The sequence below is a fragment of the Cupressus sempervirens genome, chromosome 3 (assembly GCF_028749045.1).
Source record: "Cupressus sempervirens isolate cs-2001-9-10 chromosome 3, ASM2874904v1, whole genome shotgun sequence".
In the NCBI taxonomy this organism is placed as follows: Eukaryota; Viridiplantae; Streptophyta; class Pinopsida; order Cupressales; family Cupressaceae; genus Cupressus; species Cupressus sempervirens.
The window spans coordinates 981,202,746-981,229,963 of NC_143120.1; the positions used below are offsets into that span (position 1 = coordinate 981,202,746).

General features: G+C 36.9%; 1 protein-coding gene across 4 annotated transcripts; it reads right to left on the reverse strand.

Moving 5' to 3' along the window:
- Positions 1 to 1,165: 1,165 nt before the first annotated feature.
- LOC149570037 (uncharacterized) lies at positions 1,166 to 25,682 on the reverse strand. 4 transcript variants are annotated; one of them, XR_016362885.1, is made up of 2 exons: positions 23,002 to 25,680; positions 1,166 to 1,876 (listed from the first exon to the last, which is right to left on the reverse strand). XR_016362885.1 is itself a non-coding variant. In XM_089822689.1 (2 exons), exon 2 carries the CDS (start codon positions 25,260 to 25,262, stop codon positions 23,358 to 23,360), a length of 1,905 nt encoding a protein of 634 aa, XP_089678815.1. In that variant the 5' UTR covers positions 25,263 to 25,284; positions 25,361 to 25,682; the 3' UTR covers positions 22,813 to 23,357. The 4 variants fall into 4 exon arrangements, 1 of the variants encoding a protein (XP_089678815.1); XR_016362884.1 differs by having other exon boundaries at positions 22,964 to 25,680; XR_016362886.1 differs by lacking the exon at positions 1,166 to 1,876 and adding an exon at positions 9,603 to 10,048.
- Positions 25,683 to 27,218: the final 1,536 nt, after the last annotated feature.

Sequence of the window (27,218 nt, forward strand, 5' to 3'; positions counted from 1 at the left end):
TTAACAAAATAAGTGTCTAGTGAAACTATGAAATGAATGCATTGAGCACTAAATAACCGAGGAACTCCATCTTTTTCATTCGATAACAATCCTTTGTTTAGCCTTTTAGAACCTCACAAAAGGCTATAAATGTTATATTCCAATTTAAACTCAAATTTCTAACTTTCCATTGCTCGCATTGAAATAATTTAAATCAATCTCTCTTTGTACATTTGAATCGATCCCTCTATCAAAATAAAATGTCTTAGGCAAGGGCATTTCCACTCATGCCTGATATGTATCGATAGTCACTTCTTTCAACACTCTCATTCCAAGTAAGTGCACTGCCAGCAAGTCCTTAGACATAAGCACTTTGAGTCCCTTCAAACCTTGAATGTTTGTCCACTTGCACAAATAATGCTGATAAAGGCACATTAAAAGGTCATCCATTTCTGTGGCTGTGATTCGCAGAAACCTATTAAACTCAAATTTCTAACTTTCCATTGCTCGCAATGAAATAATTTAAATCAATCTCTCTTTGCACATTTGAATCGACCCCTCTATCAAAATAAAATGTATCAGACAAAGGCACTTCAACTCATGCCTGATATGCACTGATAGTCACTTCTTTCAACACTCTCATTCCAAGTAAGTGCACTGCCAGCAAGTCCTTAGACATAAGCGCTTTGAGTCCCTTCAAACCTTGAATGTTTGTCCACTTACACAAATAATGCTGATCAAGGCACATTAGAAGGTCATCCATTTCTGTGGCTGTGATTCACAGAAACCTATTAAAAGATAGCACTAATCCAACTCAAAGTTACTGAACAAACCTAACTATGCTACTTTCACCCCTTGTGCTGTTAATTGCCGCAACTGGCAGTTTAATGCACAACCTAAGGCAGTTAGAAAAGTTGGCAATTCCCAAAAAATGCCTATTCAGGTCAACGCTTGATTCCAAATATAATGAAGTACTATATATGATACTACAAAGTTCGAAAACAACAATTTCAAGTCTATTAATTTGTCATTTCCACTCACAGCCGCCAGCACTTACAACTAGTCAAACAAACCGTTCAACCATCATATAGAGGTTGCTACGAAGTTGCAAACTATTGATATAATACCCTGACCAACAAGTTCATTGTTCTTGTTTATATTAAAAGTGAAAGAAAATGTGCATTCGTACAAGAACCATGACCTTATTAGTGGAAATCAAGTACAAACGAATTTTACATTTTCCCTCGTGTTCTTGATGGAATAATTTCACAATTGACAAAAATCTTGACTCTGGGCTGTCTTGTCAAACAAGAAATAACATCAAATGGAAACAAAGCAGCTTCTAAGTTACAATACTTGCCAGGCTTAAGCATCCAACTCAAATACAGCATCCACAAAGTGCCATCCAGCTGACTAGAAACCAGCAAACTGAGACAAAGAACATTCCCATACATCTAAAGCCCCTAAGAAAAGTCTCTCAATTTACATATTACACAATTATATACATGGGACTTTTCCTGCCATTACACTGCACCAAGTGGAGATACAAAACTTGTAAGTGTCACCAGATGGATCCATCTTCATTTCAATCTCAAGCTACAATGAGATGAAATTGATGTGTCCTCCAAATGGCTACAAAGAAAGTTCAACAAACCCTATAATCAGCTCACATATATTCTCTCTTTATCCATCCCTATAGCCAGCAACAAAACACCTTGCAGAATTACAACTACAAAATCCTCTTGCTCTAATGGCATTTGTATGTTACGTTGTAAGACAATTAAAATCATGAACGGCATTTAAGTACTAACAGTCATTTCCTAAATCTTTCCAACACGAACAACAGAGGACAGCAGGAAGTTGACTTTCTCCATCACAATACTGGGACTCTGGTGGACTGCAAAGATTCAAATGCTGTAAGATTTAAGGGTAGTAATCATAAATTTGTACCTCCTCAAACATCAAAAAGGACCATGCAGACAACTATTAAAGAGTTATAAGCATGCAGAAAATAATAACCCAGTGGTTAAATTATGAGCAAAATAAATTTATACCCTCCAAGAACATCAGAATGTAAATTTAAGGAAACAATATTATACAGCAACATTATTCAATGGCTCCTGCCTTGGTTCTGTACTTTAAAGCAATAGCAATGTACCAAATCATGAGTCTTGTGCACAAAAACAATTGACATAGAGTTGGGCAAACAAACTAATCCAACATGAATGAATGCAAATCATATATACATGCAAAGAAAATTCTAAAACTAATGCAACTGGAATCCCACAATAGAAGTAGTTTTGTAAATCATATAATATATCCAGAACATAAACCAAAAACAATTAAGTTGGAATATATGCTAGTAAATTGTAAAGATGATTCACACAGACCATGGAAAAAACGTGCAGTAGGTGTCATAAACTCCTTAAGCATCATCTCCAAAAACCTAAGTTATTCCATGATAGAAGACACTTATAAAGAAATATGTAATTTCAATAGAAATAAGCATATTTGTTCAGAATGGTGATGCCACTAGAGAACACTGCAAACATTGATAGCAGAAACAAAGTACAGGGCAGAAATTATCTGTTTCCGTGAGGTTGAAACATGGAAAGCAAAGAAATCTAAAATATTCCCTTTACACATCAAAATTGGGAAATATGCATCACCAGTTTGTCTGAAGCACAATATATTAGGTTAAGCTCAAATGGTTAAAGCATTGGCATTCCAAAGTAGAGCCTTAAATTCATATTGTCAGGCGATATTAATAACAACTTGCAACTGTTAAGAGTTTGGTACATCGCCAAAACCAAATTGCTAGATGTGGCATCTAATGCACAATGATCACTCAAAAGAGTTTACAGAATTCAAAATATATATATTGTTATCATTGAATTACAAACTTCTGAACATATTTCATTGGACATTTTTTTCCTGAAACATCTCAAATCAAAATTAAGAAATATGCAAAACTTGTTCATAGGGAAAGTAAACATGACCAAGTGACTATTTGCAAAACTGCAAGGAGAGTATTTAAAGAATAATACACTTATACTTTCTCCAGAAAGGAACGACTGATTTGTTAAAGCTATACGAGGCATTACCTTGATGTTTTGTTTAACCCAGGAAGAGATATACAATGTGCTTAGTCATCACGGCATTCAATGACTTATTACTCTACGACATGGCAAAAACTTTGTTAGTCTGTGGCATGGCGAAATGGGTGAGCCACTTAATCTGAATGTCAAATAATAGCTCATTTTTCATTTAGAAAAGAGTTGCCCATAATACTGTTAGTTATTTCTAGGAAGCTTGAATGTTATATCCAGATGTTAAAAAAGGATTTGTGATCATATGTTTGTAAAGAGACATAATGCATATATCAAAAGCAAGTGGGATAATTTATTAGCCACTCAGGTACAAAAACATATAAGAATGTATTTCAAAATCTTTAGTAATACAGTATAGTAAGTCAAATAGAAAAAAGAATTCAGGTCACCTACCATAAAAGACCATTTTCTTAAGATTGAATTATATTTTCAAATCAAAAACTATTGCACCATCCTAAATTGTAAGCGCCTAATTTGTGTACAATCTAATGACTATTTTGTGCTTAATTGTAAGCGCCTAATTTGTGTACAATCTAATGACTATTTTGTACTTACTTTAGTGTATTTTCTAAAGTAGGACCTCATATGGCACTTCATGGGTACATAAATTCAAATATTGGTCCTCCATTCCTTTCAAACTTGTTCAAAGTTGAGGTTAACCCTTATTGTGTGTTCCTCTATTTTTCACCCAGTCCAATAATTCACTTTCTAACCTAGACCCCTATATATCTGATTTTGGCCTTCGTAATCTGTCCCTATTCTAGAATGAGTTGTACCCAGAAATCCCACACGTACCTTAATGTTCCTGGCACCCAAATCAAATCTGGGCTCATTCTCTTAGGGATTGATGACATGCCCTAGGCGAATGGGGCTCAAAATTAGCCCAGGTACCCATGGCAAGGTTTTAGGGGGAAATCTGGTCTCGCAGTCAGCCCACATAATTCGTAACTCCCGAAATGATGTGAGATGTATATAAACCCCTCTTCTCATTTTGGATCCACCATCATACACCAAGCATCCATTCTTGTTGAAGTATTTCAAAGATCAAGCATTAAAGTTATCAAGTGCAAGGAAGCAAATCAAGCAATCAAGAGCCAACAAGTTCAAGTATTCCACCATTCATTGATCTCAAGCAATCAAGGTGTTTTCTTCCATAGATCTAGCTTCTTTCCCTCGTTGGAGGTCAGGCAAAGGAGATTTCTGTTGAGGAGACCCACATCCATCTACCTACAGTCAAGTCTTCTCTCTCTTATCCTCAATCAAACATTGTGGTGAATTACATCTATACCATAAGGTTTTCTGTTTTATGATTTCCTTTTGGATTTTTGTGTTTCGTCAAAGCTACTGCATCAACATATTTGATTACGTTTAAAGAAGTATTTGCATCTACAAGGCATGCTAAGCTTCATTTTCTAGACCTCATCTCTGCTACATGACAGCACACTTATCTTTATTGCACTTCATTTCAAGATTGATTCCTAAACAAGGATTTGACTGAGGCAAACCCCTTTTTCAACCTTCTTCCACATTGTTTTGTGCTGGAACAAGTTACCAAGCTATTGGATGAGATTTAGAGAGATCACTAACAGTCAGACGATCTGTGAAAATGTCACAAAAAAACACCATGAACATATCTCCATTGTAATCATATCCCTGCCATTTTGAGCTCAGGTTTCAGGCACAGGTCAAATTTGTCTACTATTTTTTTGTTTCTATGAATTTCCACTCACTGTTTTTTTGTTACAGTCTGTTTTGAGTAGTTTTTCAATGACTTTCCTAGTTCAACATTTGCATTGCATTATCTTATCATTTCCACTTTCAGACATTTCATATTTATTGACAAAATCATTGTCCCCATTTAGTGCTTGAGTCACCCCTTGAGCCTATTGAGGATATCTTCCTTCCAAAAGTGCAATTGTGAGAAAGCGAGGTGATCTACCTATTTACATTCTTTCCCTTTTCCTTCTAGTACATTTTGGTGAGCCTGAATCTTAAATGCTTCTGATTTTGAAGTTAGATCTCATTTTGTGCTTGTTAAGTTTCATTAAAATGGAGTTTACAAAGTTAGATCAATGTATGGTAAACTATGTTGTTACATTTCTCCTTACTTTGAGTGAATCATAATTTCGTGCTTGTTATGATGTTTGTATTCCTTCCTGGCATTATGAGGGTAACAGACATCTTTATTCCTTGTAAAGCATATTTCAAGACTTCTACCAATATTCTATGTGGCTTTATCATTCAATTTTTATCAAAATACATTGAATACGTTGATTACATTCGGGTCTATGGATGAACCTAAAGATAACACTAATATAAAATTTCCTAATTCCACCCCTATAGCGCCTACTGATCATGATGATAGAGATCTAGCTCCTAAAGATTCCATTTTAAAAGAGACCTACATCTCCTCTTCCGCAACCTACTTTAATGGAAAGTATGTTGGCAATGGGCCAGCGTCCCTCATTGGATTAGTGTTACGGCTTAACCACCTCACGTGTCTTCTATAAGTCCAGTGGTTGTATCCGGCATTAAAAGGTTGATCTTTTGGTGCAACGACAACCCTAGCAGTTAACAAGTGGTATCAGAGCTTGGTCACATATTCAAATCTTTGCAAGCCACGGTGAGTAATGGGGGTGTTTGTCCGTGAGCCAACATCCCTCATTGGATTTGCGACATGGCTTAGTTGCCTCTTGTGTCTTCTATAAGTTCAGTGGTTGTTGTTGACACAAAAGCTTGCACCCTTGCCTAAAGTTTTACCTAAAGGCAACCTCGTGTAACATGGAAACAATCTTGAAAATGTAGAACTTTGCAATTAGAGATTGAGTCTTCGGAGAAGGTCGGCTTCCTTACTATCAAGGTCCACCTAACTATTTCTTGAGAGGAAAAGGGAGAAGGAATGCATAGAACCAAACTACCTATTCTAATCTAGAGGGGTGATACACCAGATAGTATTGTTTAATCTTGTCTCTACCCAGGGAAGCACAGTTCATTAATACAATTCTCAGATATACAAATTCTATATTAACTTTGACTCAACAATCATGCACAAATCAGAGATCGATAAAATGATATAAGGAAAGAGCTTCACTCTATATCAATCTAAAGATAAATAGACACAGTATATAACCGAAGAATGAAAGCAAGACATCAATATAAGGCAAGAAGATATTGCACGATATATTAATGAAAGAAGGAGATACAATAGAGAATTATGTTCATTCAAAGGAAAAAGGGAAATTACAATAGCAAAGCATAGAATACAATGCTATAGAATCAAAGAAAAGACCAACCCTTGGAAGGGTTACAAAACTTGCTTTTATAGTTCAAGCATAACTAAGAAACTTCTTCCTTAAGCCGAGCTCAACTACTGCCATTAAATTTTCCGGAGAACAATCATTGTTGAACCAAGGAAGATTTGATCGGGTGTGTGTCCATATGCAGAAAATCATGTCTTTCATACCAATTCTGACCTCGAAGAGACAAAAACAACAGTCATTACTGCATGGTTGAGTGAATGGATAACTCAAGGCTGCGATGGAATGTCCCTTGCATCAAACAAGCATGGAGATCATCAAAAAATAGTTGAAGACGACCAAGGAATTAGTTTGTCATTAAAGAGTTGCTTCATGTCGTGTCTGCAACCATGCCAAGTAAGTCGTGTCATCATTTGAATAATCAACCTCGCCACATGGCCCAATAATCTCTCAACATTCTGCCATTTCATCCAGTTTCCACCCTATGTTAACTTGTTGACTGCCTCAAATCGCAGCTTTGCAACCTGAAGTCATTAACTGTTGCAACCCTGCGACATCATGAAATCAAACCTTCACACCATCACCGCAATTATGGGTCTGACATTTCTTGCCCCTACGATTATGCGAAACACTAAATTTTGACTGTTATTGACTTTTCGCAACTTAACTTGAAGCTCACCTCGATGGAATGAAATCAATTGAAACGATCAACCTTCATTCGATGAGATATTCGTTATCCTTGCGATCATGCGAACAAGGTATATGCAAGGGCCCACCATGACACGCATCACAATGTCATTTTCTCGCTTTCATTAAACATCATGTAACTTTGGAAAGCGAGATGGCGACCATCGTTGATGTACCAAGATCTAACAGTAGCAATATGATTAAAGAACCCCAACATAGTCAGCACCCTCAACCAATCATCAAGCACTACCCCTCTGACACGTCCTTCATTGTGCAGCCCACGTACTGAATCTGGTACCACCTTGTCCACGTGTCAACATGTCGTTTTCTCCCATTTGCTAAAAACCTTGCAACTTTATATAGCAAGAATATGTCGATTGTTGATCTGGAAGCTCTAACGATGGGGAAGATTGCAAGCCCAAGGTTTTTTTCTGACGCAAATCTTGACTTGCAATCATGCGCTGAAGAGCAGTCACAAGGTCGCAACTTGAAATCTTCATAAGGATATAACATGCAAATATGAAAAGAGCAAGACTTGGGAATAAAAGAGAAAAGTCAAAGATTTTTGTCATATTCCTATTAGGCTTGCATGGCAATTAATAATTAGTCAATGAACGTGGATCAAGGCTACCACCCTGGTTTTCATGGAATTGGTCAACGTTTGGAAAACAAGGGGGGGCAAAATGATCAACAGTTGTATCAAGCATTAACTGGTCAATCTTTAGGTGCAGTGGCAACCCTAAAGGTTACCATAGTCTTAGGGAGGCTACTCTACCCAATTCCTTGGATGGTCTTATAGATAATCTTCCTTTTATCCAAGCACTATTCATAATCCGGATGTTAAAACATTTTGTTGATGATTTTACTACAAGAATATTGAGTAGACAAGAAGATATTGATAAGCCTTCTTCACCACCTAAAGATAGAACTCCTCACCTTCCTCTTTATACAACACATTTCCATAAAGCTCGAAATGAATCTCCTTTACCTTCAACATTAAAAACCAATTACAATGTAGGATATGATATCACTAATCAACAAAATTACAATGGATTAGGTCTTGGCATTAATAAACACAGTATTAAGGTTCCTATGGATCATCCTACACAAGTCACTAGGTGTGGTCTAGGTTTCATACCCCAAGATACTACTTTGACTTCATCACAACCACCCCCCACCCCCCTTAATATTCTTTTACCAACACCATCTGTTGTCACATCTCCTTTTGATGACTGCTTGACGTTAGCTAAAAGAATGTTTTGGAGAATTAAATATGAATCTAGAATCAGATTCCCTAATAGAAATTTTTCGAAAGAATCAAAGGCTTGTTAATGGTGAGTTTGTGTTTCTTTTATCATAGCAATACTCTCTTGCTAATTGCATTGAGTTGAGACAATTTGTTCAAGATTTGGTTGATAGATCTCTTCTTTGCTTAAAAACAAAGCTTTACATTTTCTTGATATCAAAAACATACCTTAGCATCTTTTTTTTCCGATTATGTTGCTCTCTATTGTGTAAATTTAGTAACTTACATTATTGGGGTCTCTTTGCTTTGCACAATGCAAATTGTGAGCATCATAATAAGTTTTCTCCCTTGTCTCTTCACTTGAAGCACAAGGTCTCTCTACCTTATCTTTCTTCTCCTATTGAAAGATCCATTATCTCTTTGTTGGTTATATCTTTTATACTATGATGTCCTTCCATACATAAACTTGTTTGTCTAGGATCCTTCTCTCCAATGGATTGGCATCCTTGTTTACATTCTCTTCCTGCTTTGGAAGTGTGTGTGTGTGTGTCGTTGATTGATTTACCCAATAAGTTTGCATAATGCGGCATCCTTTTCTTTTCTCTTCATTATATCTTTAAGGATTCGAATTGTTTTTATGATTGTACATCCTTTTTGGTATGAGATTCTTTGTTTCACACAAGATGCTTACATCTTTGCTTAACAATCCTATTCATGCCACAAAGAACATGTCTATCATAAAATAATTCTTCATTTAGGGGCTGATCATGGCTTCTTCTATGAATCATTCATTCTCTCTTTGTTGACTTGTTTCTCATGTAATATGATGTCCTTTATTCCATAAATGCACTTGCTTTACATTAGAATTCACTCTTTTTCAAGAGATTTACATCCTTGTTTACAACTTATTTTTGTTGGAAAGTGCATATCTATTATAAAGAAATATCACATGGGGCATACAATGTATTATGTTTGTCTTTCCCTTCACAATTGGGAGCAAGGCTTCATGTGCTCATCTTCCTCTTCCTTTTTCTTTTGAAGGATCTATTTTCCCTAGTAAATTGGCATTTGTTTATCATGTGACATTCTTTTCTTACAAGATATGGTTTTGTTTTGATTCAAGATTCTCTTATGCTAGTGGTGTATCCTAAATTACAATCACTTCCTTACTTGCAAAACTATGTTCATTCTAAACAAATCTCGTTACTTTCAGGCTTAAAGTGTGTCATCCTTCATCAAGAATCTCATTTTTTGTTGATTTTATACCAGAAGTGAGCATAAGCAGCACAAAGCAAAAATACTATGCACAAAACAATAATTACCTTGAGAAAACCCTCCAACTTAAAGGAGAAAAACCCAACCACAAAACATCACTTTGTTGATGAATAAACAGAAGTCTGATTTACAATTCGCACAAAACCAACTCAAGTAATGAAATACTAACACTTCTCTCAATGTTTATTCGCAGACCATAACAATCTATCTTAATATCAATATCTTTGAGGCAATAATCATGGCATCTAAAAATATTTGCAGACAATAAAGAGTATTGCATACATACAATCACCCTAGCAAAGAATATGAAAACCATATCTTACAAGAATATGAATGCCATCTAGAAGTATGAACATCTCCTCCACATGAAGAGGCGGACTCTTCATTGTCTTGACAATGAAGAGTTTGCCGTGACCATTAAAGCGAAGTTGTTACAAAGATAATTGACTCTTCTTCCCGTTGCCTTGAAATGTTCGTTAATATGGAGATAACCGCTGACATTTAAAAGAGAGACAATCAATTGTCTGACTTGAAACATCTACAGAAAATATAGATTAATATTTATAAAAATATGAATCAACATCAGTAGAATAGGAATCAAACCACATCACATAGAAGGTGGATCGGCAACACGTTAAAAACACATCACGTAAAAGGTGGAGCAGCAACACGTTAAAAACAAATCACGTAAAAGGTGGAGCAGCAACACGTTACAGAGATGGCTACAAATGAAAGATATCTCTTGCAGTTAAGACTCCTCCTTAGCTAGGGAGATAACTTTCCGGATATCTATGTCATTGTAACTCTCAAAATTACACCCACAATGGCTAAACTATAATGTCCCTTCTTTGGGGACATTAGAATTATTACGAAGGAATGAATTTACAATACTAAATTTGACTATGTAAGCTAGAGATTTATTATTAAAGGTCCAATTATTATTCCATGTGGTCACAAGAGGATGAGGAGGAATAAGACAATTTATCAGAGAGAAGTTGAAGAGTCACAAGGAATAGGACGAAAACTAGAGAGGAGTCGAAGAGTCTTGGTTTGTGTATTAAGAGGGGATAGAGGATCATTGTTGGGCATGCTGGATTTTGTTATTCAGATCAGTTTTCTCTCTTGTGAGGGTCTCAGAAAGCTTCAGCTTTCAGCTAGTTAGAGGACGTAGCCCCTCGTGCTAGCAGACAATGGACGCAAACCCATTGTCCTGAGGAACATCATTTCAGGTATTTCATTAGCGCTTACAGGTTCTTATTCTAGCTTTCCAATCTGACTGCTAAATCTCTATTTAGGATTGGGTTTCTGTGTACTGGTTATTGTATTGTTGTTGTGTAATGCAATAACGTATTTGCGGAGTTGTATGGAAGTTTCTAGTTTCAACATTATAAGCCTGTAATGCATTTCTATATGCCTAGAATTCTGAATATTATTCTAAAAGGAACTGGTTATTAATTTGTGAAGAATCTTCTGGTTTAAACATCGTATTGTATTCCATTTGCCTATTTTTGAGTTTGAATATTATTATTTCTGAGTTTGAATATTATTAAGAAGAAGTTGGTTAAACATCTCTCGGCTATTGCATTGGATTCGTTTGTGATAGAATACATCTACAAGGTTTTAATTCTGATTATTTTGTTTTTAAGAGAAATTAGCAAATATCCGGATAGGGGATATTTCATACACCCATTTGTAGAAAAGATTTTTAACACGAAATCACTCAACCTGATAATGTAATCAAGTCACTCAACATGACATCCATCGTGGCTACTCCCACGTGTGGAAAGAAACATATATACAAGTGCTCATCACGAAGACACTCAACTTGATATCATCATGGAGTCTCTCAACATGACTTCCACCATGGTTACTCCAATGAGTGGAAAAAGCAGCATCTCTCAAAGGGCTTTCGCCTCATATTTTCCAATCTCGAAGAAATATACATTTTAGCACATAGTAAGGATCACTAACATTGAGACTCCCTCTCAACCATGGCAACATTCTACACAATACCATGCTTGCCTTGAAAATATGGAAATTTCACCCAAGACAGAGGCTTGGTGAGAATATCAATTGTTTGTTTATCAGTGAAAATATACTCGAGTTGAATTGCTTTCCTCAACACTATATCTCTAATGTAATGATATTTGATCTCCACATATTTTTATTATATTATCAAACACTGGATTGACAAAAACCTTCACACAACTTTGATTATCACAATGAATCACAATTGGCTCTAATGCCTAACCAAACAATCGTGCAAGAAGCTTTCAAATGCTATACTACTTCTCGAGTTGCTCACAAGTTGCAATGTGTTAAGTTTCTACAGTACTTTGTACCACAGTGATCTTCTTCCTGCTACACCATGAATCTTGGCACACCCAAACTAAAGCAACATCTAGATGTGCTTTTCCTATCAGTTACGCTCCCAGCCCAATCAAAACTAGAATAACCTTGTAACTTTAGATCTTCGTCGAAAGTATGTCTCAAGCCATATCCAACTATTCCATACAAGTATCTCAAGATATGCTTTGCTAAAAACTAGGAAGATTCGTCTTCACTCACACATGAACTAACTGAGAGCGCTCACCGCATAAAAAATATCTAGTCTAGTAATCACTAGATACATCAAAGATCCAATCAGTTGTTTGTAGATGGTGGGATTTACAAAATCAGAGCTAGTTGCAGCATCACTCAACTCTTCAAATTTGGCTCCATGTGTATGTATAGGCATGGACTTGCAATCCATCATCCCAAACCTCTTCAAGATATCTATGGTGTATTTCTCTTGACTAAGAATAATCTCATTGGGTCTTTGCCACACTTATAGTCCTAGAAACTAATGCATAAGACCAAATCCTTTGTATCAAACTCGGAGACCAAATCTTTCTTGCATTTGACAATGAGAATACCTTCTCCACTAAGAAATAAATCATCAATGGAAAGAACCAATATTAAGGCCTCACCATTAACTATCTTGAAGTAAAGATCTAAATCTACATCATTCTTGGAAAACCCCAAACTCTTCAAGTATTGATCAATCCCTTCATACCATGCATAAGGTGCTTGATTTAGGTTGTAAAATGCCTTCTTCAATCTCCATAATTGAGAATACTTCCCATGAATCACAAAATCATTTGGTTGTTCACTGAACACTTCTTTACTTACACCATTAAGAAATGCAATCTTTACATCCATTTGATGTAGCTTCCAACCTTTAGCCAATACAATAGCAATAATAGTCCTAATAGATATATAATAAGAAACGGGAGCTAACATCTCATCATTTATTCCTTCCTTTTGAGAGTAATCTCTTGCCTCAAATCTTGCTTTGTACTTCTCAATACTTCCATTAGCTCATGCTTGATCTTAATAAGCCACTCAGAAGACATGACTAATTTTTATTTTGACATGTACAAAATCCAAAAATTCTTCATGATAGATCAGTATTCTTTTTAAATAGCATATCTCCACACTTGCTGATTAATGCCTCCTCAAGGCTAGAAGGCTCAAACTCAATTGATATGACTTGTTGAATGCCACATATTCTGAAAATTCGTTTAATATTCTTTTAACATAGCATATCTCAACACTTGCTGATCAAATGCCTCCTCAAGGCTAGAAGGCTCAGACTTAATTATATGTCATTAATGATTAATGACACATATTCTGAAAATTTGTTTGATTTTCTTTTAACATAGCATATCTCAACACTTGCTGATCAAATGTCTCCTCAAGGCTAGAAGGCTCAGACTCAATTATATGAGTAATTAATGATTAATGCCACATATTCTGAAAATTGTTGTGGTCTCTTGCTTCCTCTAAAAGTGTCATAAGGACCTGCATATTTTTTCCTCTTACATAGTTTGTCTAGCCCATAAAGGTCTCTTTCTACCTATATAATATTACATGGTCTATCAATAGGTTCTATGGGATCAGCTGGATCAAAAATCTCGTCTGGTTTAGTACACTCCCTCTGAATCTTAGGAGAATGATCAGGATAAATGTCTGTCCTAAGGTGTCTCTTATTCTTCATTGTCTATCGTGATAGAAGACCCTCTTGATCTTTTGAAGGCTAATTCTTCTTCAAATGAAACATCTTTGTTGATCTCAATTTGTTTCTTCCCTGTAATGTAGATCATGCACACCCTTTGAAGACTCGATATAACCCATTCCTTTTTGGCTTGATAGTTCTAGTTGAGATCTTTTATCACTAGACATGTGATTATAAACAAGGCAACCAAAGATTCTTGAAGTGACTAATCTTAGGTTTGACAATTATAAATAACTCTTCAGGAGTCATATTTATGAGGGCTTCAATTTTAAATATACACAGCAATTCTAGAAGCATTTTCCCAAAGAAAAGTTTGTAGATATGATTATGAATCATAGCTTTAGCTGCATCAACTATAGCTCTATTTTTCCTTTCTACAGCTCCATTTTGCTAGGGGTTGTAGGGGACACAAACTCCCTCTTGATCCCTCCCTCAATGCATGATTTTTGAAGGCCTAGGCCTCCAGATGTGTTTTCTCCTACATAAATTAGAATGAATCAGATCTAAAATTCCTTTTGATCTACTTTCACTATTTAGAAAAAAAAAACTATAATATTCTTACCTAGCGCACATCATTTGCAAATATCATCATGTTTCTGACAGAGCTTTCATAACTAGTGGCAGTAACCATCTTCTCCATGTATGGAAGAACTTTGTAAGCAAGTCTCTTAGGGTTCGTTTTGTTCGTGGAATTGTAGAAATCGGGATTTCTACAAATCTTGGTTTTGTCAAATCAAGGTTTTGTAAATCTTCATTCCTATTTTTGGGATTTTACTTGAACCGTTCGTTTCACTCGGAAGATGCGTGTGAAGACACATTTTTATTCGTAAACTTGGGGTTGAAGGCAGACTTCAAAAAGTAGTCCAATTTATTGTTTTTACACTCCTCAAAAAACATAACGAGGTTTTGATTTTCAATTCCTACTTGATAATAGGAAGTCGCAAATTCCAATTCCAATTTGCCAATTTTGAAATAAACACAAAAAAATTCAAATCCGGGTTATGGAAAAGCCAATTCCTATCATCTTCACGAAACAAATGGACCCTTATGTCATTGCTCAATTGAATTGGTGGAGTCATGCACTACTGCTTCAATTAGTCGAACAAAAAGTTTGTACAGACTCCTCAACTCACCTTGTTATGAGAGTTTTGTCCATTTACTCTTGTTGTCAACTTGGATTCCTCTTGAATGCAATCTGCTCTAAGACAATCAAACTTAGAAATTTTAGATCTTACACATATACCTTGAATAAAAATCTCCCAAGATTGAGGAAGACCATTCATTGCCAGCATAACTATGTCTATCTTCAACTATATCTCCAGTCACATAAAGTTGATCTTTTAACTCAATAATCTTCATGAAGGATATGATTGACTCTTCTTTAGCCAATTTTATATGTTGGAGTTGTTGTCTTAAGACAAGAAGACTATTGGTATCGTTGATCTCATAGAGGTCTTGAAGAGTCTACTTCATCTTGGATATAACTAACACAAGATGATCTTTCACATAATCTATCAAGAACTTTCTAGCCTTGATATCATTCTTCTTCCATTGAATTTTCTCAAACTCATCAGATGACTCAAGTACGTCATTTTCCACATAATCGAGACGATCATTTTCTTCCAATGAAATAGGAACTCTAAATTTCCAAGAGTTGGATTTCGATGTACCATCAAGCCCATCTTCAACCTTGAGTCTGTTGACAATCATAGCATATAAAAATATCAACAGACAATAAAGAGTATTGCATACATACGATTGTCCTGGTAAGAAATATCAAAACCATAACCTAAAAGAATTTGAATACCATCTAAAAGTATGAACATCTCTTTTACATGAAGAGGCAAACTCTTCATTGTCTTGACAATCATTGAAGCGAAATCGTTATAAAGATAATGACTCTTCATTGTCTTGAAGCATCAAGACATATGAAGATAACCACTAACGTTTACAAGAGAGATGACCGGTTATCTTAGTCAAAATGGCTGCAAAGAATATATATTATTAATTATAAATTTATGAATCAAAACATAGCACATAGAAGATGGATCAGCAACATGCTACAAAAACAACTAGAACACAAAGATATGCCTTGGAGCTATATCATCAACATTTTTCACCTAGCAATACAACACTCTTCTTGTTCTCTTCCCCTCTGTCTTGAAGAGTTGCCTTTTTTTCAAGAACTAATGAAGGTTTATCTTACAACTAAGATCTATTAATTTCAAGGGTCTCTTCCCACTTGCAGAATATCCTTTTACGATAATCTATCTCCTTAACTGACAAGAATTTTCACTCTTTCTTAAGGTTATGACATACATTGTTGCTTTAAGGATATCTTCTTGTTGTTGGAAGTAGGTATCCTTGTTCTCTTTTCCTTGTGATCCAACCTATGTTGCCATTATAAGGAGGGGGGCATACATATGCCCTCCCTTGTATACGATGCACCCTTTTATTTATTGATCCCTGAGGAGACAATGCTTTCCTTAGGACTAATCCTCATTCATCCCCTTGGGGACAATGCTTTCCTTAGGTCTGAATGTCTTTACAAATCCACACGAAGACAATGTTTTTCGTAAGACTGATCCCTTAAGTCACCTCTGAATACAAAAACTTTTTAGGCCGCCCTTCTCATAAAAACTTTTTAAGCCACCCATATGCATAAAAACTTTTTAAGCCACCTATATGCGCAAAAACTTTTTAACCCCCCATACGCAATTTTCAATATAGAATTAACTAGCATAATATAGCTCGTCAGACTATCAATATTCCTTTATCTTTGGGATGAGTGGAACTAGCATAACACAACTTGCTAACTTTTCTACTCTTCTCCCATAGATCACCTAGCATAACATAAATTGCTAGCTTATTAGATTTGCGGTCTCATAGTCTCTTTCCATGCTCTCGTAGCTATGCTAATGGAATAGATCATAGAGTTATGTATCATCTTTGGTGATGCACATGTTTTTTCTATGTAGTCACTCGTCCTCTTGCAATAGCTTTCCAAATATGACATTATTGGTTGAGATGTGTTTAATCGAGGTCTCTTTGGGATGAGTGGAAGTAGCATAACACAACTTGCTAACCGTTCTACTCTTCTCCCATGGATCACCTAGCATAAAACAAATGGCTAGCCTATTAGATTTGCAATCTCTCACTCTCTTTCCATGCTCTCATAGCTATGCTAATGGTTAGATCAAAGAGTTATGTATTGTCTTTGGTGATACACATGCTCTTTCTATGTGGTCACTTATGCTCTTGCAACAGCTTTCCAAATATGATATTGATGGTTGAGATGTGTTCAATCGAGGTCTCTTCTACTAGTTGATTTGAAGATTTGGTTTTAGAACTAAACCCTTTTTATGGTTTGTGTCTTTGTCTTTGACTTTCCCATTTGTAATTTTTTCCTTCGCTTGTACATTGATGTTTGAGTTGAGATCCTTCTTTTCGGGGGTTGCATCCTGAACTTGTTGATGTCGTATCTCTTTGCAATTTGCCTATGATCATATTTCCTTCTCCTCTCTTTCTTCATTTATTATAAGGTGAGTTTGTCTCATACTCCCCCTAAAATGGGGGCTAAATGTATTGTCCTAAATAATAAACACCTAATTTGTGTAAAATTTTAAGATTATTTTGTGCCTATTTTAGTGCATTTTCTATGGTATGACCTCATATGGCACTTAATGGGTACATAAATTCAAATATGGGTCCTCCATTCCTTTCAATCTTATTCAAAATCGAGGTTAGCCCTTATTTTCAGGTGTACTCTATTCTTCATCCAATCCCATGATTAATTTCCTCACCTAGGCCCCCATATACTTATTTGGGTTCTCCATTCCTTTCAATTTTGTTATAAATCGAGGTAAGCCCTTATTTCCAAGTGTGCTCCTCTATTTTTCATCCAATCCCATAATTTATTCCTCACCTAGGTCCTATATACTTATCTTTGGCCTTCGTGATTTGTCTCAACACCAAAAAGAGTTGTACTCAAAAATCCCGCACGTATCTTGTGTTCCTAGCACCTAGATCAAACCTAGGTTTAATCTTCTAGGGACATGGGCAACATGTCCTAGGAGAATGAGGCCCAAATTGGCCGAAAGATCATTGCCACGATTTTCAGGGAGATCTGGTCCTATGATTGACCTTTTTAATTCTTAGCCCCCAAAATGATGTGAGATGTGTATAAAGTTATAAACCCCCATCTCTTTTCATTTCGGATCCATCATCATATAGCAAGCATCCATTATTGTCAAAATATTCCAAGAATCAAGCATTCAAGTTATCAAGTGCAACGAAGTAAATCAAGCAATCAAGAGCCATCAAGTTTAAGCATTCATTCTTCTCAAGCAATCAAGGTGTTTTTTTTCCATGGAATTAGCTTCTTTTCCCTATTGGAGGCCAAGCAAAGGAGTTTTCTATCAAGGAAGGAGATCCACATCCATTTATCTACATTCAAGTCTTCTCTCTCTTCTCCTCAATCAAACATTGTGGTGAATTACAACATCTATTCCATGAGGATTTGACTTTCATGATTTCTTTTTGGATTTTGTGTTTGGTCAAAACTATTGCATCAACATATTTGATCACATTTACATTAGTGATTACATCCACAAGGTATGATATGCTTCATTTTCTAGATCGAACCTCTGCTACAAGACAATACACTTTCCTTTATTGGATTTCATTTCAAGGTTGTTTCCTAAATAGAGGCTTGACTAAGGGAAACCCCTTTTTGAACTTTCTCCCTTGTTTTTTTGTGTGCAAGAACAGGTTACAAAACTATTGGACAAGATTTGGGCACATCAGAACAGTCCAACTATTTGTGAGAAATTTGGACAAAAATACCAGGAACACATCACCATTCCCGTCATATCCCAGGTACGGATCGCCATGTCCTTGCCATTTTGAGCTCAAACTTCAGTCATGAGTCAAATCTATCTTCTATTTTAGGTTTTTGTGAATTTCCACTCACTGATTGTCTGTTACAACCTGTTTTTACCAGTCTTTCAATGACTTTCCTACTTCATTATTTACATTATCTTAAAATTTCCACTTTCCCCACATTTTATCAATTCACATTTAGTCAAGGAATCATTGTCCCCACTTAGCGCTTGAGGCACCTCTTGAACCTAAAGGAATTCATCTCTTGTATTTGCACTTTCTGCATCTTTGCAGCAAAATTAACAAGGATCTTCTGCAGAAAATAAGGGAAGAGGGCAACGAGATGGTTTTGGAAGAATTAAATTTTGGGAATAAGGAAAGATTCCATACAGTTATAAACAAGCATAGATCTGCCTGAGCATATCAAAACCCTTCACAACTATGGCATAATATGTTAACTTGTGAGGCTTAGATCCACACAGAGACCTTTTACAATGGTCGGTAAAGAACTAGGAATTCAAAAGATCTGCTATTGGCGTTTAAAATTATGCACTTGACAATTTGTTAGAAGGCCTTATAACAAAGCAGTGAAAGTGCAATTCAGCATTTGACCTAAGGGAACTCCAGATTAGCCCTTGTATGTGAACCTTTTGACATATCATTTGAAATTTAGGCACCAAATGAAGCATGAATTTTTACCAATGACTTTTGGGGCTTGAGCCTAAGAATTTATGGACACACATTTACCTGTACTGGTAAAAATTAGCCTAAGGAATCGCTCTTTCAGCAGTAAATCAGCTGGGAAAATTTATCATTCAAATGCTCATCTCCTTTAAATACAACCAGTCAAAGTACTTTTGTCAAAACATTGAAATGCTTCAAACATTAGGTGGTCAGAGAAATGAATCAAAGGGGAGACAATATATTGATGGAACCAGCAAAGCCACCTATGAAAGACAAGTATTGATGAAAAAAATCATAATGGACATTAGACCAGTTACTAAGTTCTAGTCTAGATGATCCATCATTGTCAAAACATGCTAGCTATGTTCATAATAAAAAAGACGGACTCAAAATCATTAAAAAAAGGCCAAAAAGAAAACTGAAATTAAAAAAAATACCAAGCAAATATTCAAAAGCATGAACTCTATCTTAGTATTATACCTTCTAAGTTCTATAGAATAGAAATTATTATACAGGACAAAGGATGTAGATAAGATTGATTGAGATTTGATTTAAAGTGGGTCAGTTGATTCACTCTTACAAAAACAAATTTTCATATACATGATCACAAAAACAAGAAAACATGTTTTTATGTCTTTCAAACTGAGTTTTCTTCATGTTTCAGTTAGCAGCCAGAAATCAATTACAACCTGAACAGATTGCCCTGGTTTTATTGATAGGCAGAAGGATATATGTATGTATGTATGTATATATATATATATATATATATATATATATATATATATATAATTTATGTAGACTAGCAGACTTCTTAGAATAGACCTTCTTCACTTTCTATCTCAAATTAAGCACTCCCATTTGCATTCAGAGAGGTTCGGACTATTAACTAGAAGATCAAAATACTGTTAATTGAGTAAATCTCTGACAGCACTTTATGCAAACATCAAAGAAATTGAAGGCATCAAAGCCCAGCAGTCGTGTAAATTCTAATGAATTCATGATAAAATGCTTTATCTAAAGATTTTATCATTTTCAAAATAGGAAAGTGAAATCTCAAATCATTAAACGACCTTAACACAGAGTCACTTTCCTATTATTTCAAACAGAACCTTTCTTCATGGTCAGACAAAACCCTTTTTCATGGTCAGACAGAACCTTCCCCTTTATTCACTTACTTCCTTATACGCTAATACCTCTACTGACATTGGGTCAACTATGGTCAACCCTCAACTGAGAGAGAGGAAGATGAGGGAAGAAAGCAGCTATAGATATATAGACAATAGAAATAGTAGCACAAATTTACAATAACTTGTGCTTTGACTCATGCCTATCAGGATCCAATTAAATTTTTATTGTCAACTCAACCACGATTCCCATGGCAAAATAAAATGGGCAATAAATTGCAATTTAATCAAGAATCGCAAATTTAAGGGAAAAACACGATTCTCAAGCTCACTCACCCTTATGAAATTGGCATTTTTTATTAAAAATTTGGCATTTATAATCTACTCTCATTTTTCTCTAGTTTTTTAAATTTCAGTGTCTTCTGAGTTTCCATTGTTTTTCCAATTAATTGAAAAACTTTATCGTTCACTTTCCTATGTCAATCCCAAGAATGATCTGTGCGTGTAGTTTAAAAAGCTGAACTTAAACCTGTAGGCAAGGTGACAATACAATGAATTTAGCTGAAACACAGTATCCATTACACATCTTACTCGGAAATACTCAGACAAGAAGAATAGGTTGTTGTAGTGCCCAGACATCCATTAACAAGCACACTTGGTGTTCTAATCATTAAATAGAAATTCTGAGAATAGTCACACTCTGAAAAGGGCCAGAAACTGAACAATAATTCGTAGGCTTGTAAGATACATTCAGCAGAGATAAAAAATTATTAAAAAATCAGCCTACTACCATTTACAAGAACTTTTGTGTGATTTAGAGTGTGGATTGATCAATTTTTTAAAATTCCTCAGCTGCATTTGAAAAATGGCATGTGACATGAAGGTCCATGTGCTCTCAAAACCTTAGTTTGGTCTTGGCAGCAGAGGCTCCTTCCCTTGACCCTGGCCTGTATAATGGGTTATGAACTAGGAGTTCTGTTCCTACAACCCACCAGGGGCTTTGTATCTCAACTCCAGCGAAGGGCCCTGCCCCTCAAAACCTTAATTTGGGCTTGGCAGCAGGGGCTCCATCCCTTGACCCTGGCTGTACGATAAGAGGATTATGCACTAGGATTTCTGCTCCTACACCCCACCAGGGGCACTGTATCTAAATCCCTTCAAACCCACTAAAGGATGCTGCACCCAAATCTCTGACTTCATATTAAAAAGAAGACAAAAATATTTAGGGTCCATATTTTCCACAAATGAAATTTGTAAAATATTTTTACAGATACATAATTTAAAATCATATGACACCATACTGTGAATTGAACTCAATTTGTGTTCTGTAAGTGAAGGAAAAACTACTTATGATCTCTGTAAATTCAATTTCATGCATTTTCGTTAAGATAATTTTACAAGTTTGTGTTTCAAAATGTTAACATATTTTGCCTAGTTTTTGTATGTCCTCACTCGGGGTCATTAGGCCTGTCAAGTTTCTGAATTATGGTTCTAATCACAACAGTACCGTAAATAAATAAGTCAAAACAATCATTTAAGTTATATCTATTGTAGTCCAAATTGCAAACAAGATTTAAGACAACACACAAGTGATGAATATTTTTTCAATACCTCACTTCTCTTACAATTCTGTTGAAAACCAATACAAATATTTAATCTAAAAACCAAAAACACACAAAGGAATTGACACGATGAATAAGATAATTGTTCGTCAAGCATTCATATGGCAGAAATAAAGCACGGTGTGGCTTGCACAATTAGATATGAAATCATTTTAACATTAATGTATTGCCAAATTGAAATACTTATTGCCATTAGTTATTCATTATTCCAGAATCATCTTAGAAAAATAGAAGCCAGAAAAAAAGGTAGAAAGTCAGAACTAAAAGCAAACATATCTGGATATGAAACCACAAAACCACTGCAACATAACCCAGTGAACAAACAAGGCTATTTAAATCTATGACCAATAGAGCATAATCCTATTTATAAAAGTCCCAGTCCAAATTGTTGGGCAATAAACTGAATGAGCACATTTTACCCAAATATGTTAACTAGCAGTTTAGAGAATGGTCATGGTCTAATTAGATATATGCAAATGTAAGAGCATCCTAGGCATTGTTCTCCTCAAGCTCTCTATTATCCTAATGATTAATCAGGAGTGTGAAACAAACGTTGATGCAAAACAAATCTTACATAGTTGAAAACTAAGAGATCCTTTTAAAAACTGGAGTGTTTATCCTAAACCGTATAAAGAAACACTTCCCCTCCCTTTACAACATACAAACTCAAAACATAAACAAGTAAGCAAATAGAATAAGAAAAGTACTGATATGTTATATCACGTATCAGTCTCAATGACAATACACTGGTTATTTGCATGTCAAGAAGCATTCAGAATACCTAAAAGCAGGAATAAGTTTGTAGAGTTGAACATTTCACGGCGAATGAATAAACTCAAAAAGAATAGCTCAGTGAAGTTTCAGATAAAAACATGTTTTAATCGCACCCATCTCAGAAAGAACCAATCTATATAATAAAACAAGTTTGCAGAAAACAAGTGACCCAGAGGGTCAAAGGAATCATTGTAGCATATAGATCATAAAGTTGCTCAAGAAGTTGAAATTTAATTAAACTTTAAGGGAAAGATCAGCAAGTCTTGCCTCTGATAATCAAAGATGAAGCAACCAGTGTATCACACCTATTAGAACTGAAGCCGAAGCCAGCCGTTTCTTTTCACGTTTATCAGTATCGCTTTCTTTGCAATCACACCAAGACTCTTGTACTCAGTTTCATGTGTTCCCAGCATGTACGTGTGTTGCTAGCAAGATAACAGGCAGACTAGAAATTAAAAGGGCAAGCCAATCCACTCCATAACTGGTCTGAACATTGATGCCACCACAATGAATTATCAATATGAAGTCTATTAGTCATGCCTTGGAAATCAGTCAGAACTCATTGTTTGCCTCCATTATGCTCCATTTTAGCAAAGTGGAAATAGAGCATTCAATTTACAGACTTCAAATTCCAAACCCCAGGCACGGGGTGAAGCCACAATCATTCGGTTGTATCAGCAGGTAACCGGCGTCTCTTGCCATAGTCTGTTTCCTTTGATCGTGGACGTTGATCATCTTCTTCCATAATCCGACCTTTACCTCTGGATCTTGACGGCTTTTCTTTCTCCCAGTCATCTTCGTTTTCCCAGTCACGTTCTCGTTGTCTCTGGTCCATATAACCATCTTTCTCCTCTCTATAGCGATCTCTGTGCCAATCTGCTTCCCTATCATCACGGCGTCTCCTATCTGTCCAGTCCCTATCTGTTCCCCTTTCCTTATCCCTAGGGGCACTTGATCTTCCCCCTCTCTCGTGGACTATCTCACTATATCCATATTCTGATCCCCCATCCTCTCCATAGCTTGACTCCCTCATCCTCCTATTATGTTCCTCTCCACCCCAACCACCCATACCAGAATCTCCCCACATCCCTGACTGGTGCCCATCCATGCCCCCACTAGATAACATTCCCATTCCGTTGCCGGATACTCCCCTACCAAAAAATGCTGGATTGACATGAGGAGCCACACCAGGAAGACCCACAGTTCCAACTGGAGGAAATGTTGGCATCATCCCAGGAAATGGAGGTCCGTGTGAAGAAAATCCACCATAACCTCCCCCCCTGCCCATATGTGCACCATAGGTTGGATCAAATCCTTGACCCATCATTCCCTGGGGATGCATCATTCCACCTGGAGGACCTCCCATTGGAGGCCCTGGAAGCCCTTGACCATAAAGACCTCCACCCCCATTGCCACCCCCACCACCACTGCTGCCACTATTCTTCATACCTCCCCTTCCCCTTCCTTGTCCACCACCTTGCCCTCTATTGCTGCCCCCTTGTCCACCCCTACCCCAATTTGTCTTCCCATAATTTCGTCCACCGTCACTGGTACCTTGATAAGAACCACCACCCCCACGTCCCCCACTTCCATCACCCATAGTCCTCCTCTGCTGTGATTGCCCCTGTGTTTGTCCCTGTAACTGTCCCTGGCTTTTATTCATCTGAGCAGCACCCATCTGCCTCACCGTATGCGGTGAAGCATATGCTACCACACAAGGCCTCCCATTAAATATATGCCCATTCATCCCCTCCTTGCAAGCATTAGCCGCACCTGCATCATAAAATTCCACTTGGCAATAGCCCTTCGACTTCCCACTGGCCTTCTCGTCAAAAAACTTCACCTCCTTAACCCTCCCATACTTCGACAACTCAGCCTCTAGCTCGGCATCAGTAGTCCACCAATGCAACTCCCCAACAAAAAGCATTGTCCCCCCGTTACCACCACCAGTTCCTCCTGCTTCTACGTTCCTGGTGCCCCCTGCGTTACTGTTCTCATTCACAGAACCCTTACTCTGACTCTTATTCACAGCCGCCAAAGAAACCATTCCTCTAACTCCCGAACCGCTGCCTCCCAAATCCCCGTTTTTGACATCCTCCTGCCCTCTAAACCCCTGCCCAAGATTTAACTTCAGACCTTGGCTCTCTCCAGTGCCCTTGGAGGCCTCTCCCGGCCCCTTGGAGACGACTGCCTGGCCCTTGGAACCCTCCCCGAAGCCTTTAGAACCTTCTCCCAGATTCTTGGAGTTATCACCCAAACCCTTAGAACCGTCATCGTACTCCTCCTTCTCAGCACTCCCATCATTTTCCACCCTCTGAGAAGACTCGATCATTTGGCTCATCCCATCATTTTCTTCAACCCCATTTTCGTTTTCACTGGGGATCCCAACATTCTGAATAAAGCCCTCACCCACGTTAACATCGTTATAAAGATCGTCGTACTCATCGTCTTCCCCCATCATTTCCTCTTCTGCAAGGGCAGAAATCTCTCCTCCTGCCTGAAAATTTTTCTTTGGTACGTAGTCCTCATCCTCATAGTCCAATTCCTCTTCCCCCACAGGATCCATTTTATTAATGATAAAAACAACACTGCAAATTTGCAAAAACAACACCCTTATTCTTTTCCCTATATATTGATAAAAGATGAGAAAAATTCGTTTCTTACAGGAAAGTTTGTTGATTTTCTAGAGACCCTCAACTAGGGTTTTCATCTTCGGACACTCTGATGCTTCATTTTCGTGGAGTTGTTTGCTGTGTATGGGAACCCGCCTACAGCAGAATTGGTGTGATGCCATCCGGCAACTCGCGTTGGCCCTTATCTGGGTTAGCGGAACTTGGCCTGAGAAAATGTGGAAAATGTTGATGACTGAAAAAGAACGTAGGCCAATCAAGGCGACAGCGAGCACGACTGGCGAAATCCGCAAAACTTGCGTTGTTTGAGGAAGAGGAACTGAGGATTATTCGACCTAAATTTGAGGGTTTATATAGCAACGTCCAAATTATGGTCCCGCAACGTGATTCTACCTAGAGAAGCTCGTATAATTTGATACGAGAAATGGCTATAGAGTCATGAGGATGCACCAAGGTCTCGATGATAGGTAGAATGTTCACATTGGTAGGATGCACTAAGGTCTTCGGAGGCTCTCGTTTAGGAGGATCTAACTATGAAACAGCACAAAGAGAGAAGGGCGGAAGTAGCAAAAATCTGAGTGGCAAGAAATGAAGGCAAAAGAGCATGGTTGTTCAAGGGAAAAGTGGTTATTGCTCAATATGGCCACATTTCCAATTATAAGCAGCAAGTGGGAAGCGTAAACTTAGCAGAAAACTCTTCACTAGGAACAAAAAACTCTTCACTAGGAAAATATGAGTTAGGATGAGCAGCAATTTTAAGAGATAGAAACCCAACTTAGAGTGTACTACATCAAAACAAATAGCAACCAAGTTCAACCTAGGCCTCCTTAAGTATAGTTTGTTGGAATTGTAGGGGGTACTTTTAGAGACGTGAGCTTGGGTTAGGGCTTATTGCAGAAGGCAATGACATTATTTGTCTTGTGGAGGCACATGAACATAAGGGATGTAAGACTCCTTTGTTTGAAGGCTATTGGAAGTTAGTAGTGTGGAATGAGGTGGTGAGTAATGGTAAGGGTCAGGGGGCATAATGGTTCTTGAAAAGGAGAAGGAAGGACGTGTCATTCAATTAGAAAAAAGAAGACACTAACAAACAGTTCATATGGCTCAAAATCATGAAAAACAACAGTCTACTTAGGATTGCAGCATGTTACTTTCCTCCACGGGCCTCTAAAATATATAAAAAGTGCAGGTTAGATTACAAAGAGCCTTATGCAGCTTTAAAGAAGGATGTCATTATATTTTCGCAGCGGGAGGATGTTCTTCTTGTTGGAGACTTCAATGCTACAACAGTGAGCGATCAAGCTAACATTTTCAACTACAAAACAAATGATAATCCTATTTGGCTCACAGAAAAGAGTAAACTCCAATGGGAAAGAGTATCAAACAATGCTAACGGCTACTATCATTTTGGGGAATAATTGGTCACCTTATGTGGTAATTTTGATTTAATTACTTGTAATGATTTGGCTAGATGGATAATTTCACTTACAATACTTACAACGATGCAAGTGTGGTTGATTATGTAATATGATCGCACAATCTATATGAGAGAATTGAGGAAGTTATGATTGGGGAGCACATATGGGATCTTAAATCATATCATAGACCGCTGCACATAAGGTGTGGAAAGAGTGCGGGCATATTAGCGTAAAAGAACATAATCATCAACAACCACCTTTACAGGGCATAATTCTTTTGACTTCAGAAAATAGGGACATCTTCATAACCACACTTGAGAGAATATATAAGGGCAAGGGCATGCACGTACATAATGATAATAGTCGTGCATTATCTAACCTCATTTTCAAGGTTATTTCCAAGTGCAAAAGATCAAAGCAAAGGAAATCTGAAACAAATTATTTTCCAACCAATGTGTGGTTTGATAAGGAGTG